We start from the raw sequence: 18,086 nt of genomic DNA, 5'->3' as shown, positions 1-18,086 counted from the left end.
GGGATTTCGAGGTCAGGTGAGGGTTAGTGGCACCGGGCAGGTGGGGGCCCCGGGAGAGGCTGCCGGGAAGCAGCAGGTCCAGGGGAGAGGGGACTCGGGGAGCCAGAGAAACCCCAGTAAAAACACAGTTGTGGTGGAAGACTTCAGCCTTTCAGAACTTTCTGGAAGAAAATGTAGTTAGGCCTGGAATGGAGAGTCAGCGCACTTGATTCAGTAGAGACCTGCGGGGTATTCCTCGGGGTTGACATGTTTTCTCATATTCATAAAACAGAAATGTGTCCGATACTTGATGACAGAAAACTGTAACAATTTCTTTAGAGATTTGTTTTCCAGGTAGCATTTTCTTACGATAATACTGCAAAATAAGGACTAGACAGACACTTAACAGCTGACTAGGCAAAAAATCTCAACTACTTGGAAATTAAGAAACTCTGTCCTTGGGGCACCTGGGTGGCTCAGCCAGTTAAGTGTCTGATTCTTGATTTAGGCTCAGGTTGTGATCTCATGGTTCATGGGATCGAGCTCTGCGTCCCTGCTTGGGATTCTCTCTCTCCCTCTCTCTCTACCCCTGCCCCGCTCTCATGTGCTTGCTCACTCTCAAAATAAAGAAACGTTAAAAAAAAAAAAAAAAAAAGAAACAGGGGCACCTGATTTTCAGTTGGTTAAGTGTTCAACTTTGGCTCAGGTCCTGATCTCGTGGTTTGTGAGTTCGAGCCCCGCATTGGGCTCTGTGCTGACAGCTCAGAGCCTGGACCCTGCTTTGGATTCTGTGTCTCCCTCTCTCTCTGCCCACCCCGGATCATGCTCTGTCTTCTCTCTCAAAAATAAATAATTTTTTTAAAAAATTAAAAAAAAAAAAAAAGAAAAAAGAAATCTCGTCCTAAAGAAGAGGCCCTCCTTTTCCCCTGAAGGTCCTTCACCCACTGTGTTCAGACTTGTAAGCCCGCCCTTCGTCAGTGAAATTCGTTCCGTGAGTCTCTGATCCGCACACATAACGGGAAAATGGGCATGACCTCGTTGGTTCTCTTGTAAAGCTTGATGTTGTATATGCCGTGCGCGTGTGTGTGTGCGTGTGTGTGTGTGTGCGTGTGTGTGTGTGTGTGTTTAGGCACGCTCGTGCATGTGTGTTTGAAGGTGTAAACCTGTCGTGTGGCCCTTGGCTGGTGACACGGCTCAGGACTGGACCCGAGCTCCGTTCTGCTGGTCTCGCCCACAGGTGCTGGACCCGGAGAAGCAGGCGGACATGCTGGACTCGCTGAGGATCTACCTCCTGCAGTACGCCACGCTGCTGGTGGAGCACGCCCCCGCACCACATCCACGACAACAACAAGAACCGCAACAGCAAGCTGCGCCGCCTCATGACCTTCGCGTGGCCCTGCCTGCTGTCCAAGGCCTGCGTGGACCCGGCCTGCAAATACAGTGGACACTTGCTTCTGGCGCACATCATTGCCAAGTTTGCCATACACAAGAAGATCGTCCTTCAGGTACCGCAGGGCGCCTTCCCATCCCCCCCCCACCCCCCCTCCGCAGTTGTAGCCTCCTTTGCTGTTGTCCTTCCCGGCACCGTTGAAAAATAGCTGGTTTCTGCCGCGTTACAAACACCATGAACCCTCCCGTGACCGCCTCACCGTGTCCCCCGCTCCGCAGTTACTGCTGTGCTCCGTCGGCCCTCTGCGGCCTTGCTGCTGAAACAGCAAAGCATCTCTTTTGCCCATCTCCTGCTCCTCTGCACGTTGTAGCCTGGCTTCTGACCTGCTGGTCCATTGAAACCATTCTGCAAGGGCCCAGCCCGTTCCTTAGTTAAAGACACTAGACACTCTAGAACCCTCATCCCGTGCTGATCCTCTGCCAACGATGAGCACCCTTCTCTGAGTCCCCGGAGGGGTTAGGCCTTGACGCCAGGCTGCCCTGGGTTTGAGTTTCTGTTTTGCAGTTGCAAGTTTGTGACCCTGCATTTAGTGTTGTCTCTTTAAGAATTAAATGCGGTAGTACGCTTTAGTGCTCAGTTTGTCCCATTCACGTTGCCTAAGCGATCGTCCTTGGCCTCTTCTGTGCGGTCACTCCTGATTGTTTTCCTCTGACCACTTCGTCTTGTGACCTCTGAGGTGTTAACACCCCAGACCACAAAGCCAGCGGCCCCTCCGTCATCACCTCCCACAGGCACGTCTCTGGGGCGCTGCTCTCCCAGCCAGAGACGCAAGGACCATCCGCGATGCCCTCTAGTTCCCGGTCGGGGCATGGCGAGTCCTGTTGATCTCCGGCACCTGCCCTGCCCCCTCCATCTTCCGTACCCATCAGGTGGTCTTCGTGTCATGACCTTACTTAACGTGAGGACGTCACCTCTCACTTGCACTTTCCCAAGACTGCCTCTGAGGGCAGTCCCTTTTACTCGTGTCACGTTGTGGTGAAAGAAATGATCCCTGTACGTCAGCTAACTTCCCACGAGTTACGCGAGGCAGAGTCCCTGTAAGGAGCCAGATCTTCCTCTGTGTGCTCCACCCTGGCCCAGCACGGGCACGAAGTGGGAGCTCGGTAGGAGGAGGAATAACGTATTCATCACAAAACTTAAGGAAGGAGAAAGCAGCTTTGTTGTTTCCTGAGAAGACAGCCCTAAGCAGTTTTGTAAAAACCGTTTTTTGCGAAAACACCCGGTCTCGGTTCAAAGTGATTGCTCTCGTCTCCTTTCTCCAAGCCTTCGTTCTCACCGTGTGTAAGAACCTCTTCCCTGCTTTAGGTCTTTCACAGTCTCCTCAAGGCTCATGCGATGGAGGCTCGAGCCATCGTGAGACAGGCGATGGCCATCTTGACTCCGGCAGTGCCGGCCAGGATGGAGGACGGGCACCAGATGCTGACGCACTGGACGAGGAAGATCATTGTGGAGGAGGGCCACACGGTCCCGCAGCTCGTTCACATCCTGCATTTGATCGTGCAGCACTTTAAGGTGTGTAGATAGCACCACAGGGGGTGGGGAGCACACGCTGAGAGCACCAGAGGACCATAGAGGGTGCGTCCCGCGCGTTCAGGCATTTGCTTTCACCTCTTGCTTATCTCTAATTGTTTGCGGTAATAACGTGGTTAGTCATCTCTTACTAAAGGTATTTCTGGTCCATTGGGGGGTGGGGGTGTATATGTGTGTGTGTGCCCACTTGCGCACACGTGTGTTGGAGTCGCGAGGCGGTGGTCCCGGTGTGACCCAGGCCCCATACCCGCAGGTCTACTACCCTGTGCGGCATCACTTGGTGCAGCACATGGTCAGCGCCATGCAGAGGTTGGGCTTCACGCCCAGCGTCACCATCGAGCAGAGGCGGCTGGCCGTGGACCTGTCTGAAGTCGTCATCAAGTGGGAGTTGCAGAGGATCAAGGACCAGCAGGTACGGCTGCCAGACTTGTCCCGTCGTCCCAGACTGAATTCCTTCCGCTTCTCCCTAGAAATCAGTTTGTAAAGTCACACCTGTGTGTTTTTTAAGCCGGATTCAGACATGGACTCAAATTCAAGTGGTGAAGGAGTCAACTCTGTTTCATCTTCCATTAAAAGAGGCCTGTCGGTGGATTCCGCCCAGGAAGTGAAACGCTTTAGGACGGCCACTGGAGCCATCAGCGCGGTAAGATCGAGTGCTTTCTGTTAACGGGTTCTGCGCTTCTTTCATTCATATCCACAAATTTCCGAACGTGGGCTAAGTGCCCCAGCACCGTGCCTGAGACACAGCCGGGAAAGGCTGCACTCACTAGGTAGAACCCCAGTGACCTAGGACTTGCCGTGTTTCTCATGTCACCAGACACGGTTGTTTTTGTTTTTTTGTTTTTTACGTGTGTATTTAATACCTTAGAGTTCCAATGAGAATGGCTAATTCCTTGCAGGGAGCATCCGCTTTGGGGTAAGAAAATTGATCGAGAATGTGCACCCATTTGTGTTCATTTTTTTCAAAGTGAACAAATGTGTTCTGTTTTGTTTGGAGAACACAAGAGAGCCAGGGAGGGGGTTGCTCGCTCTCCTCAGCCCTTATTGAGGTGATGGCTCTGTCACTCTGTGCCTGAGGTTGAACCGTCCCTCCCCTCTACTGGTCTCTACTTGTGCTCAGGTCAGACACCTCGGGCCACGGATTTTGTCCATTTACGTGTCAGGTCCTGCTGACCCGGCCGCGGACCCTTCTTGGCGTACACCCAGCCACCTCCCCTGCTGACTGCAGTGCCTCCCAGCTCCTCTCTCCTCTCCTGCTGCCTCTTGTCAGAATCTAAGGGAAGCTGAGTAAAGGGAGCCTGGGGCCTCTGTACTGTTACATCGTTTAAAAATGAAACTTGAAGATGGGGCACCTGGGTGGCTCAGTTGGTTAAGCATCCGACTTCGGCTCAGGTCAGGATCTCATGGCTCGTTTGTGAGTTCTAAGCCCCGCATTGGACTCTTGGCTGTCAGCACAGAGCCCTCTTCGGATTCTCGGTCGCCCTTTCTGCCCCTCCCCCACTCGTACTCTCTCTCAAAAATAAACATTTAAAAAAAGAAAAAGCTTGAAGAAGCAGTAGGTTAGGTTGTCTCTCCCCGGCCAAGCCCTCTCTGGGGCTGCGGCCTTCAAGGCCTGTGTGACTCAGCCCTGCTGATGGCCTTCGTGCCTCCCCTGCCCTTCCCTCCCCCCCCCTCCCCCCCCCCCGCCATTCTTGCTCACGATGCTCCAGCCACACAGGCCTTTCCTCCACTTCGGGAGTGCCCCAGGGTCTTTGTTCACTTGGGACTCATCCACTGGCTCCTTTTCCTGTGCCTGGAGCAGCTTTGTCTGCGCTCTTCTCCTGGCTGCTGCTCCGTATGAAGAGCCGCCTTGGGGTCCTCGCGACTTTGTCGGTTGTGTCTGCAGAGACGTGCCTGCCGCCGGTCTCCCCACTGCCCAGAGCCGCCGCCCCCAGGAGGACTGTGTACCTCGAGCTGGCTGTACAAGGCCGCGCCCTGTCAGCTGGACGCATTGTTGAGAATGCTCTGCTTGCCTTTTCTAGGTGTTCGGAAGGAGCCAGTCGCTGCCTGGAGCCGACTCCCTTCTTGCCAAACCCATTGATAAGCAGCACACGGACACAGTGGTGAACTTCCTCATCCGCGTGGCTTGTCAGGTGAGGCTTTTGAAAGGCTTCTGTTACAGATTCTTCAGAGCAGAGACTGCTTAATAGATTCTAGATTGTTATCTCTGATAGTGTAGTCAGGAACAATGTAGACAAACCAAGGTCTGAGGCCAGCTCTCTTGTACCACATTCCACTGATTTCATAACAGGCCAACGTTTCTGAAACCTGCTTGTTTTATAAGTGATGGGATTTTTAAAAACATTTTTTTTCTTTCTGCGATGGTAAAATATTGGTATATCTCATGATTAAGGTCATCTTGGTGTTGACACAACATGGCAGTCGGCCAGTGACCTTGGGCAGATTACTTAACTTCCAAGTACATCTTGTAAAAAGGTGCTGGGATGATCCAGCCTCCATAAATTGTGCACAACGTTTAGTAATTTAAGTACTTTTAAAACTTGTGTTTCTTTATCATTTACGTCAATATGTATTTTCATGTATTTCTTGGGAATCTATTTCTGAAACAATTTGAAAAAAAGCATTGTAAATGAAATTTTCTTAGGTAGTTTTTTTAGAATTTGGGAGTCTTAAGTTTGTATGATTCCTAAACAGAATAGTAGATCTTGCAAAACCATTGAGGGCTTCAAAGTACTGAAAAGAATCTGCTGAATAATTCAGCCAGTACCTTCTCGGTGCTGCAGTGTGCCAGGCCCAGCCTGTGAGGTCCGTGGGAGGAGCTTGGGTGTGCTCCTGGGGAGCTACCTGACGCTAATCCGTCACTCCCACAAATGAGTGCAAATCCCCACCGACCCCACAGCAAGAGAGCGGGTGGGGGGGGGGGGCCTGTCGGCAAGAGTCCCTGAAGTGGGGAAGGTTGAATTGAGTCAGGTGGGAAAGGAGGTGGCAGTGAAGTGGAAGCCGGGTGCCAGGGCGAGAGGCAGTGTCACAGTGAGACGTGGCCTTGATTTTAAGTGGATTTCTAGGTTAACGACAATACCAACACTGCGGGGTCTCCTGGGGAGGTGCTGTCTCGCCGGTGTGTGACTCTCCTGAAGACTGCCTTGCGCCCAGACATGTGGTCCAAGTCTGAGCTCAAACTGCAGTGGTTTGACAAGCTCCTGATGAGTGTGGTAAGTGGATATGTCTGTCACTGCCACCCGATCTTGGGGCTGGGCCACCAAACCCCAAACCCTCTGTTCTCTTGGCCAATCGTGGCTGCTAAGGAGGGGGGGGAGTTTTACTCCCTGAAAAAGATCTTAAAACTTGAGCTCATGTCCCCAGCCCCAGGCAGCAAAGAGCTTTGAAAACATGATAGTTCTCTTGCATCTTGAAGCATCTGTTCTTAAAGTGACCTCTCGACTGGCTTGGCATAAACAATTTTAGTTGGTGTATGAAACAATCTCTAAAATAAACTTAAAACTTTAAAACAGACATATAATTTGTTATCGAGCACCATAAAATAAGGTAATAAAATTAGTCCTGGGATGCCTGGGTGGCTCAGTCAATTAAATGTCTGACTTTGGGGGCGCCTGGGTGGCTCAGTCGGTTGAGCATCCGACTTTGGCTCAGGTCATGATCTCATGGTTCATGAGTTCGAGCCCCATTTCGGGCTCTGTGCTGGCAGCTCAGAACCTGGAGCCTGCTTTGGATTCTGTGTCTCCCTCTCTCTCTGCTCCTCTCCTGCTCACATGCTGTCTCTCTCTCAAAACTAATAAAGATTTTTAAAAAAATTTAAAAAAGTCTGACTTTGGTTCAGATCATGATCTTACGGTTCATGGGTTTGAGCCCTGCGTCAGTCTCTGTGCTGACAGCACAGAGCCTGCTTGGGATTCTCTCTTTGTCCCTTCCCCACTTGGGCACGTGCTCACTTGCTCTCTCTCTCTCTCAAAATAAATAAACTAAAGGGGGGGTAAGGGTTAAAAAAATTAGCCTCTAATGCTGCTGATTATTTGGTGGGTCTTTGGTCTGTTTCTGTAAAAAACCATGATCCTGTAATTTCTGGGCAGCTGCAGACTGATTTTAAGCATTTGTTATCTTGCATGGCAAAGACTAATATGGTTGTCCGAGTTTTTTTAAAAGGTTGCACAGATTACCTGCACCATGAAAACAGTGGGATCATAGGCTGCCTGTCTGCAGTATATGCTTTGATTCTAGTTTGACATATAACTTCAGGATTTTCTGTATATTTCTTTTCTCTTTTTCTTTCTTTCTTTTTTTTTTTTTTAAGTTTATGTATTTATTTTGAGAGACACAGGCAGAGAGAGAGAATCCCAAGCAGGCTCTATTCTGTCAATACAGAGTCTGATGTGGGGCTCGATCCCAGGAGCCGAGAGATCATGACCTGAGCCCAAATCAGGAGTCAGACACCCAACCGACTGAGCCACCCAGGTGCCCCATCCTCTTTTTCTTTTTGAAAGGTCAAACTACTTCCCTATCCAATGCAGTCGCATTGAGTTAAGCTCAGCCATTAGTGAACGACCTCTGCCACGTCACAGGCTAACATTTCCATCATACAACGTGCCCAGCTCATGGTGACTTTCCACTCTTTTCCCATAGTAAGTGTGAGAAGATTTTATCTCACAACCCAGTGTGTACACACAGTACATAGACAAGGCATCTGTGTGTGTAAACCACAGAGACAAAAGTTTCAAGAAGCAATACTCTGTTTTCTAATACTGTTTTTTTTTTTTTATGACATCATCTTTTAGATTGATTTCAAGATCCACAGTTTCAAAGATACTTCCTTTTGGAAGGATATTTGAATTTGATTTTTTAGACCCGATTTTAATGACTTTCAGATTTTTAATATTGAGTATTAATGTCTTTCGTAAGCATTTAAAAGGGGGTTTGACTAAATATTTAAAGCAAATTTGTTAAAAGAAATGTGAAGTCCTCCTGTATTAATAAAATGTGGTCCTTGTGTAGTGGATGGCACCGGAGTGTTGACGTCATCTGTGTGTGGCCTGTGTTCTCCACCGCAGGAGCAGCCTAATCAAGTCAACTATGGAAATATTTGCACGGGATTGGAAGTTCTGGGTTTCTTGCTCACTGTCTTGCAGTCTCCAGCCATCCTCAGCAGCTTCAAACCTCTGCAGCGTGGGATCGCTGCGTGCATGACATGCGCGAACACCAAGGTTCTCCGAGCGGTCCATAGCCTTCTCTCCCGCCTAATGAGCATTTTCCCAACAGAGCCAAGTAGGTGACCTTTGCTCTGGTGCCTCAGTGGATGGGAGGGCACGGAGCTTGTCACTCGAGAGTGCTCCTCCTCCGGTTACTATAGTGAGCGTTTGCTTCGGGCTTTCCATCTTTCTTTGAAAAAAAATTTTTCTTGACCTAAGAACTTAACGGTGGCAGTCGTTGCATTATGTTTTTGTTTTGCTTTGGAAATGCTGTTACTCATCAGCCGAACGTGACTTTCCTTAGGCAGTAAAGGAAGTTGGGTTACAGCGTTTTGTCCACTGTCAAACGGTCGAGGTCAAACTTTGGCATACCGTAATTGAGTGGATGTTGGGTGCGCTCCGGGAAAGCTTGGGGGATAAAACGTTGTCACTTAGCTCTGTAAAGTCGGAATCCTCTCCGAGATGAGCGCCACAAGTCCTGCAGTGTGAGAGAAGCGCCCATGCCAGTTGTCCCACATCCCAAGATAACTAAGGTTATCTTAGTGTGACCTAGTGTGAGGAAGGTCAATGTCCCGGTGCCCTGATGGGCCTGAGAACCTAAACCGTAGGGCCCAGGTTCTCGCTTCTGTTTCAGGCACTTCCAGCGTGGCCTCCAAGTACGAAGAGCTGGAGTGCCTCTATGCGGCCGTCGGAAAGGTAATCTATGAAGGACTCACCAACTATGAGAAGGCCACCAATGCGAATCCCTCCCAGCTCTTCGGTGAGTTTGGGTCCGATTTAGATTTTCTGTAGCAGCGGTTCCTTTTGGCGTCGGTCTCTGTGCTCTCTGGACGAGCTTTCCTTCTCGGAAAGGCTCGGGATGTCAGCTGGAGCTTTGAGCTGACATGCGCTGAAGGTGTCGTGTGTGGCCTGGTACACGTGAGGCCCCAGTGCCCTGTGGTCTTTGAGGGAAACGGCCTCCACCCAACCAACGTCTGTGTTCCCTCGGTTCCTCCCGCCCCAGCCTCAGGTGCGGGATTGGGTTGTGGGGGAGCTGCCCCGTGTGGTGCGGGTCCTGCTGCCCCGGCTTCACGTCACACACGGAGCCGCTGCTAAAGCAGTGTGCACAGACGTGTAATTGCTGCCTTTCACGATACGGTCACCCGTGTTGAAGCCACTCCCAAGACGAGAACTAGTCCCTGTCTACGTGGTGAGGCTCTGGCTGCCCCAGCTGAGACAAGAGTTGGTTTTTCAGGTAATCGGGGCAGCCGGACGACTCGGGCCTCCAGATACTCAGAAGTCAAATGCGTAGCTGCTTTACTCTGCTTTTTGTGAAAGTCACGGACTTAGGGTTAGCAGTTTAAAAATGCTCTTCAACTTAGTCATTGTATGAAATTTCGAAAATACAAAAGAAGGAAAACTAAAAGTTTCTTTGCTTAGTAAATATTCACTCTTAACGTCTTGATGTGTCTTTTTTTCTGTGTACTTGTATCTAAACACATAGGTAGCTTTATCATGCACACACTTGCATCTGAATCTGCAAACTGAATACGTTACATCTTAATGAGTTTCTTGCTCTCCAGACCCTTGCTACTTGCTATCTGAAATTCGGGAACCAGATAAATTTATCTAAAATTGTATCCCTTAGTATTCAAGCTTGCCGGCTCTATTCTGGAACCGGGTGGATTTAGATGGTTGAGGAATCCTTTTGTGACTTTTGTTAAGGCGGGTCGTGTAGTAGGTCCTGCTTCGCAGCCTGGCTTCCAGAGTTTGAATGTCTTCTTAATTCTCTGGAGGACTCTGAAGAGCTGACCACCGTTGGCCCTGCCTCCCTCCTTTGTGGGGGTGACAGCAGGCCGGGGGCAGCAGTGGGGCTACAGCCTGGAGTCTTGTCACACCAGTCTCCCTGCCCTAGACCCAGGGCTCAGTTACTGACTCATCACCAAGTGTCACCTCTCTCCTGAGACTCAGCCTTTTAACAAAGCAAGCCTAAAATTGTCCAAATCTGTGATGATTGCACCCATCAATGGCAAATGAATACCCTTATATTGGTCTATAATGGGAACCGTGAATACAAATTTAAAATTTCATGTGTAGGTCAGGGTTAGGATGTTCCTAAAAAATGTCAGGAAAGATTACGTTTTTTGCACATACTCAGTGTTCATGCTCTGATATTAGTTTTGTTGACTTTTACTGGATTTTTACTGATCTTACTCGGTTTTTCAGAATGGGGTACAAATTGAATTCTAAAATATTTATCATGTCCAAATAGTCTAGATTTGTTTTTAAGGATTTTCTTTTTTCTTCTTGTTCTTTTTTCTTTTTTTTTTTTTTCAATTTTTTTTAATGTCAATTTTTTTTATTTTTGAGAGTGGGAGAGTGCAAGCAGTGGAGGGGCAGAGAAGGAGGGAGACACAGGATCTGAAGCAGGCTCCAGGCTCAGAGCTGTCAGCACAGAGCCCAATGCGGGGCTCAAACTCACAAACCGCAAGATCATGACCTGAGCCGAAGTCAGATGCTTAACCCAGGGGTGCCACCCAGGCACCCCTCTTTTTTTTTTGCCCAAACTTATCATGGGACAATAAATTTCACTTAGGGTGGTTTGCTATAACAAGGATAAAATCCAGAACTGAAGGTACGAACGTTGTATCTACCAAAGCATAAAAATCGGCTCCCGTGCTTGGTGTGGACCGTGAATTCAGAATTGGGAGTGAAAATGCAGTGCTCCAGAGTGTAATGTGTGTGGACAAAAGCTTCTAATGTTGACACTTGGGGCTCATCCGTACTTGGTCAGAAACAACACATTTTTATTTAGTACACTTTAAAATGTTTTAAGTAGCCCATTTCTGTTGATTACTGAGTTTTAAAAAAACTTTTCTTAAAACCGAACACACTGATTTCTACCTCTTAGGGACCCTTATGATCCTCAAGTCCGCCTGCAGCAACAACCCGAGCTACATCGACCGGCTCATCTCGGTCTTCATGCGCTCCCTGCAGAAGATGGTCCGAGAGCACCTGAACCCACAGGCAGCGTCGGGCAGCACAGAAGCTACCTCAGGTGACAACCAGGGCCCCCACGTCTTTTTCTCAGACTTCATGGAACACCTAAAGGGTGCTGCTGTGTGATTGAATTCTGAAACCAATGTGAATTCCTGTTTTTTTTTGTGCAGTCCGCTCTCCGTTTGCTTTCAAAAAAGAAGTTGTGAGCATTTCATATAAAACCAAAGTGAGACTCGTTTTTAAAATGAATTACATTCCAGGGGCACCTGGGTGGCTCAGTCAGTTAAGCCTCTGAGTTTGGCTCAGGTCATGATCTCACAGTCTGCGAGTTCGAGCCCCGCGTTGGGCTCTGTGCTGATGGCTCAGAGCCTGGAGCCTGCTTCGGATTCTGTGTCTCCCTCTTTCTCTCTGCCCCTCCCCTGCTCTCTCAAAAATAACATTAAAATTTTTTTTTCATGAATTACATTCCAAATTTGTGAATGTAGGGATGAGGAAATTTTTAAGCGGGCTGGATATTTATGTGGGGCATTCACTGCTAAGTGAGAGCTATCCAGTGGTTTTGCCGTAAAACCAAATGCATAATCAGAGCTTTATGCCTTATGAAAAATGAAGTTGCAGGTTCTGGGCCCGAGCAGTGGGCCCCAGGATCCTGAGGGATAAAGTTGTTGGTTGTGGGGGCGGGGCCACGTGTGCCCAGAGTTGGCACCACTGCTAGAGGCCCATCGGAGCAGAAGTGCTGTGAACATGGCTTAGGACTGCCTGTGTCTGGGTGTCCGGCACTGGTCCATCCGCTCCATCGTCCCCTTGCCCGTGCAGAGGCGCTTATGAGGCCCCTCTTGCAGGAGAGTATTTGGGGGGCAGGGTGGGACAGAATCTGACATGCCACACCATGCATCATGTGGATTGTTGGGGTGCTCCCCTTTTCTCTGCAAAGCAGGAACAGGCGAGCTGGTGATGCTGAGTCTGGAGCTGGTGAAAACGCGCCTGGCCGTCATGAGCATGGAGATGAGGAAGAACTTCATTCAGGCCATCCTGACCTCCCTCATTGAAAAGTCGCCGGATGCCAAAATCCTCCGGGCTGTAGTGAAAATCGTGGAAGAGTGGGTGAAAAACAATTCCCCGATGGCAGCCAGTCAGGTGGGCAGCGAGAGGGCTGTGCTCGGGTCAGGCACCTGCTGCTGTGCAGGCAGAAGTCCAAGCATGGCCTGCTCAGCTCTTCTCCTCACGCTTCTCCAGCAAAACGCTTTTTCCCATGTTGGCATTCGCAGGATTTTTTCTTAAGATGGATTTCTCTCATGGCACTTAACAGATTTTAAATAGATGCTCAAGGTGACCGGTCACTCTTTTTAATGTGTATTTGTATTAAGATGTTAAATGAATCTTATTTCTTAGTCTTTGTGGTGCTAAAGGTAAGCATCCAAAAAATTAATGATATGGGACTGTTACTGAATTTAGTAAGATGATTGCAAACTTCTGATTTGTTTGATAATTTAGTTACTTTCTCTCCAAAGTGAGCTGCAGCCCCTAGGAAAATCAGATTGGCAGCTGTCTTGATTTTAAGGATTTGCAGACAGCCAGAGGCGGGCTCTTTCCATTTAGAAATGAACTCGTCTTACTTTACTTGACAAAATTTTAGGAGCTTAAAAAATAAAGAAGATGGCTGAAATGCTTTTGAATTTATTTTTTCTTAAATAGACGTAATTGACCTTTTCTTTTAAAAAAAAACCCAATTCATACAGACACCTACACTCCGGGAGAAGTCCATTTTGCTTGTGAAAATGATGGCCTACATAGAAAAGCGCTTTCCGGAAGACCTTGAATTAAATGCCCAGTTTTTAGACCTCGTTAACTATGTCTACAGGTAATGACAGCAGTTAACCAAACATTGCACGTATGTGTCTACAGTATGTTCTTTAATTAACCTACGTAACGTTGAATCTCTTCATGATGGTTAAATTTTAAACATACCTACACTTAATCCCAGAACATATTTTTGTGCCATTAACGCACCTTTTGCTCAAATGCTGCGTCAGCCTGTGGTAATTCATGATCCACTCTCGGCTTTCGTAGTGGCATTTAGGAGCGTTCTCGCCCTCTTGTTTTCTGCCTGTTTGCTTCCGGCTTGCAGAGTCCCCCTCTGGTGTAGCTCTTCCACCCCGTGTTCCTCTTTCCATTTCAGGGATGAGACGCTGTCTGGCAGTGAGCTGACTGCGAAACTCGAGCCAGCCTTCCTCTCCGGGCTGCGTTGCGCCCAGCCTCTCATCAGGGCAAAGTTTTTCGAGGTTTTTGACAACTCTATGAAACGTCGGGTATACGAGCGCCTGCTTTACGTTACCTGTTCCCAGAATTGGGAAGCCATGGGGAACCACTTCTGGATTAAGCAGTGCATTGAGGTAGGACGGGCTCAGCTCGCCGTCGCTGGCAGGGCACTGAAGCAGGAGGCATCAACATTGTCTGAGATGAAGTAGAAACCTCCACCATAAACTGCTGTCCTCTCTTCAGGAAGAAAAAAAAGACTTTTAAAGCTTTGTTTTCAGCTCGAGGGGTTTTTTTAGGGGTGGTCTTAAGCTCCTAGAAAATTGAATAGTGTTCTTTAGTGTGTAGCCAGAGGTTTGTTTTTCCTCAAGTGTGAAAATTGTAAATTCTGTCTATGCGCCCTTGGAGATTTAATGTACTGTGTCACGTCTCATCATTCTTAAAGCAGGAAGGTAGAGCAGCCAGGCCAGACCAGCCTGACAAAGCCACGGACTTTGATCCCCTAGTGTGAGGGGCCAGCATGCCAGTGACAGAGGCCTGTGTGAAATGGTCAGACCGATTCAGTGGATGGTCAGATGTTTCTAACAGGATTGTGGGGAGACTTCTGTTTTCTTGTTTGTTGTTCATATCCACTGCCTTTCATTGGCTTAGTTATCTGCTTACTACACCAGGCAGCCTAGTTTCCCATCAGTTATCGATGCTATGCAGATAATTCTAGTCTGCTTGTTTACAAGTGAAGCTAGAAGGTTACCAAATTACTTTGCCTAATGAGATAGAAGATTGTGGAATCTTCTTTAGGGGCACAAGCTGGGGATCTGCCATTCCTTGCCTCGTTTGTCCTGTGCATCTGGTCCGTCGCCAGGGGTTACCAGTTCAGGGCCACCTGCTTCTCACCCTTTTTTCTTCTTCTGCCCTCTTGGGGCCACCATCATTGCTCACCACCCCAGTTTTGTTCTTGTTGCAAAATTGTCCTTAATAATGCTGATTGTGTGTGTCACTCCTTGCCTTTATACTTGGCACAAAATCCAGCCTCCAGGACATGTCTTTCCAGCCCCCATGTGACCAGACCCTTTCCTCTCTCCAGCCCAATACCGACCTCCCTGTCTCCCTCCTCCCTCAGTGGTCTCCAGCCCTACTGGCCTTTTGTGTTCTCAGACATGCCACATTCTTAACACCTAAGCTAAAAGGGGCACCCTTTTGTTCTGTTGGTCTCCCTGTTTCTTGGCTCTGTTCTTACAGTGAGTATGTATCTTTTTTGGTTTGGTTTTGGGTTATTGGTTGTTGTCGTTGTTTTCTGTTTCTGTTTGTTAGTATGTGTCTGTTTATGTGTTGACATTGGGCTTGTCCTTCCCCTGACACTTCAGCTCCACCGGGGCAGGGGCAAGAGTGGCTTAGTTTGGGGTGCAGCCAGGTCAAGAGGCAAAGGCCAGGTGGCAAAGCGTATTGGGAGGTGGGGAATAGTCGTGGAAGTATCGGGTGTGGGTACGAGTGTTACGTCAGGGACGAGCTCGTGAGCCATGCTGAGTAGCTTGCGCTGTCCCCTGGCGGCCATGGAAGCCACTGGGGGCCACAGGGAGAAGAGCACTGAGTCAGCTGTGTGTGAGGAGACGATTTGGGAAGAGGAAGTCCATGAGTTAGGAACTTAGTCTGGGCAGTAGTTGATGGCAGGAGGAAGCCCGTCTGGTAGGGGAGAAAAATACTGAATTTCTGCTTAGACACCAAGTCATAGGTGCCGAGTGAGGGGTGTCTGGAGGAAAAGTTCAGACCCTTTGTCTGGCTGAGCTGGGGAGAAGCAGAGCTGTGGGCTCACGAGTCAACACCCTATGTGTGCCAGTTGTGAGAACTAGGTGTCAACCATGGGTCCCTGCACCCCAAATGCCAGGCTAATGTTCTAGGTTTGTCTTCTTTTCATAAATCCTTTTCAGCTGCTTCTGGCGGTGTGTGAGAAGAGCACTCCCATTGGTACCAGCTGCCAAGGAGCCATGCTCCCGTCCATCACCAATGTCATCAACCTGGCTGACAGCCACGACCGAGCGGCCTTCGCCATGGTCACACATGTCAAGCAGGAGCCTCGGGAGCGAGAGAACAGCGAGTCCAAAGAGGAAGTAATGCTCCAGATTGTGTGGTCCTTCCTTTTCACAGCAGAATTCCCATTTCTGTGGACGAATTTTATATCAGCCTTAGATTTTGGGGGGGCGTTGGGAGGGCAAGAGCAATGTATTAAAACCTGTCTCTGCCTGAAAGTTCTGGATGTGGTACCTCCGTTCAGTTAGATGTTTCTTTTTTTTTATTATCGAGGTGTAACTGACATACAACATTATGTTAGTTTCAAGTGTCCGATGTAACGATCCAATATTTGTATATATTACTAAATGATCACCAGGATACCTCTAGTTAACGTGCGTCACCATGCAGTTACCAGATTTTTTTTCTAATGAGAGCTTCTAACATTTACTCTCCTGGAAACTTCCAGATATGCAATACAGTAGCATTACCCATAGTCACCATGCTATACATTGATTGCATTCCCATGACTGACTTATAACTGGAAGTTTATACCTTTTGACCCCCCCCCACCCCCCGTCCTTGGCCCATTTTGCCCTCTCCTAATCCTGCTGCCTCTGGCAAGCACCAGTCTGTTCTCCGTAAGATTTTTTTTTTTTGTAAGATTCCACATATAAGTGAGAACATATGGTTTTTGTCATTGTCTGACTTCTTTCACTTAGCAGAATGCCTTCAAGATCCATCCCATGTTGTTGCAAATGGCAAGATTTCTTTCCTTTTTATGGCTGAATAATACTCCATTGTACTTACACACACCACATCTTTATCCATTCATCTGTTGATAGACACTTAGGTTAAATTGATAAGCATCTTGTACTGCCATTTAATTTCGAGATAGATCACTTTATTGTGAGCTAGTCTTGCTTAGTACAGGTTATTCTACTGTTCGGTGATTTTTCTCTCCCAAGTGAGAAGAAGCCGTGTTGTGTTAACAGCACTACCCTAGGGAGGGACGCCTCCCAGGGCTCTAGCAGGTTCTACCAGCAGCCTGCTGTGAACCTCCCAAGTCTCCATCTCGTCCTGGCGGGGGCAGCCCTGGAGCCCAGAACTGGCTAGCAAGGCCGAGGTCTTCGTCCCGATGGCCCTCAGTGCTCCATGAGGAGTAGCCACCACTACTCCAGGCATAGACCTTTAAACTTGGGTCTCCTTTAGGTTGTTTGCTCTTGGAAGCTCAGTCTTTCCCCGGAGTGCTGGGTTTTAGAAGCAGCCACCCAGGATTGCAAAAGGAGGCACCCTCTTTGCTCTGAAAGGGTAGTCTGATGCCACTCCTGAATGTGGGATATCTACTCATTCTATTATCAAATAAGAATTTAAAATCTCCTTCTGTTGCTGAACACTAAATGATCTAGTGATACAATCTTTGCTTCCTGTTACTCTCCTGTATGAAGTAAATTGCCAACTTGGAAGTCATTGTTGTGGTTTTTCAGGGGCACATACCAAATGGTTGATAACTCAGAGGCTTGCTTGATGATTGAATTTTGGCTGTGACTTCTCAGAGGCTTCAGACAGAAAGAAGGGTTTATTCCTTTTTGGGAATGAGTCCTATAAAACATTGTGCCAACAGGTTCTGTGCAGTGACCCTGACCATATTCTTAATCTGAATGAGCGAGGCAGCTGTACTGCATTTTGAGGAATGATAGGCTGTAATTCCTTATCATTGTTACTTTTACTGTTTAGAATTTGCACTTTTTCATTTTGCTTTCCACAATCCAAATAGAAGAGCAAAACCGTGATCTTTCCATAGTGTCATTTAGAGAGAGAGAAGTCTGATCTAGTCCATCTGCTTTGTTTATTTTAGAGCTCAAAGTATTTACATAGTTTTAAAATTCTGGGAAACTGCCTAGAATTTTACTTGCCAAAACTGTAACAAGGAGTTTGCAAGAGCTGTTTACTGGGTTTTCTCTAACTGTCTGACTTTTTGTTTTTGCCTGTTTGTGTTCTGTTTCACAGGACGTGGAGATTGACATTGAGCTGGCCCCGGGAGACCAGACCAGCACGCCCAAAACCAAAGAGCTTTCTGAAAAGGACATCGGAAACCAACTGCACATGTTAACCAACAGACACGACAAATTCCTTGACACTCTCCGGGAGGTGAAGGTCTGTGTGGCTTCCGAGGGACGGTGGTGGTCTTCTCCCCTGAATATTTTGAATCCTAGAGCAGGATTACCCCACGGCAGTGTGAAGTTTTCTTCTACAAATTAGATGTATTTTCTCACTTTTTTCAGTTGACGCTATCATAATTCTGTGAGACTAAAGTGGATATTCTGTGTAAAGATTTGAGGAAGGAATTAGAGTATCTTGTGGGAGAAAATAATTTTCCCACTGCTGTCCCTTGAAAGAAAGGATGAAATTGTTTACTAAAAGTATAAGATGAGACACTGCTGAATTATTTTTCAAATGCAATAAAAAGAAAATGAGAATAGGTTAACATGGTAAATGAAGTTCACTTTGTAGGGAGAGGTCCTCCAGACGCACCTTTGGTTTTGTTTTTTGTTTTCTGGGTTTTTTTGAGAGAAAGCACAAGTTGGGGATGTGCAGAGACACAGGGAGAGAAAGAATCCCAAGCAGGCTCTGGCTCAGCACGGAACCCTACATGGGGTTCCATCGATCTCATGACCTGAGCCGAA

At 47.9% G+C, this 18,086-nt stretch overlaps 1 protein-coding gene across 1 annotated transcript in view; it reads left to right on the top strand.

Annotated features, from left to right (window-relative positions):
- The window catches only part of TRRAP (transformation/transcription domain associated protein), a 113,794-nt gene that overhangs the window by 57,827 nt on the left and 37,881 nt on the right, over window positions 1–18,086 (top strand). Inside the window, 15 exon segments of the mRNA XM_053894082.1 lie at window positions 1,217–1,303; window positions 1,305–1,484; window positions 2,735–2,941; window positions 3,213–3,371; window positions 3,468–3,602; window positions 4,981–5,091; window positions 6,025–6,171; window positions 8,023–8,236; window positions 8,795–8,920; window positions 11,051–11,197; window positions 12,077–12,276; window positions 12,879–13,000; window positions 13,319–13,532; window positions 15,321–15,500; window positions 17,410–17,556. Coding sequence (XP_053750057.1) covers window positions 1,217–1,303; window positions 1,305–1,484; window positions 2,735–2,941; window positions 3,213–3,371; window positions 3,468–3,602; window positions 4,981–5,091; window positions 6,025–6,171; window positions 8,023–8,236; window positions 8,795–8,920; window positions 11,051–11,197; window positions 12,077–12,276; window positions 12,879–13,000; window positions 13,319–13,532; window positions 15,321–15,500; window positions 17,410–17,556 — 2,376 coding nt within the window.

The sequence above is a fragment of the Panthera pardus genome, unplaced genomic scaffold, assembly GCF_024362965.1.
Source record: "Panthera pardus isolate Hobbes unplaced genomic scaffold, ASM2436296v1 HiC_scaffold_4, whole genome shotgun sequence".
NCBI lineage: Eukaryota > Metazoa > Chordata > Mammalia > Carnivora > Felidae > Panthera > Panthera pardus.
Note: the sequence above shows the minus strand (reverse complement) of the source record. Positions and strands in the feature narration are given on the sequence as shown.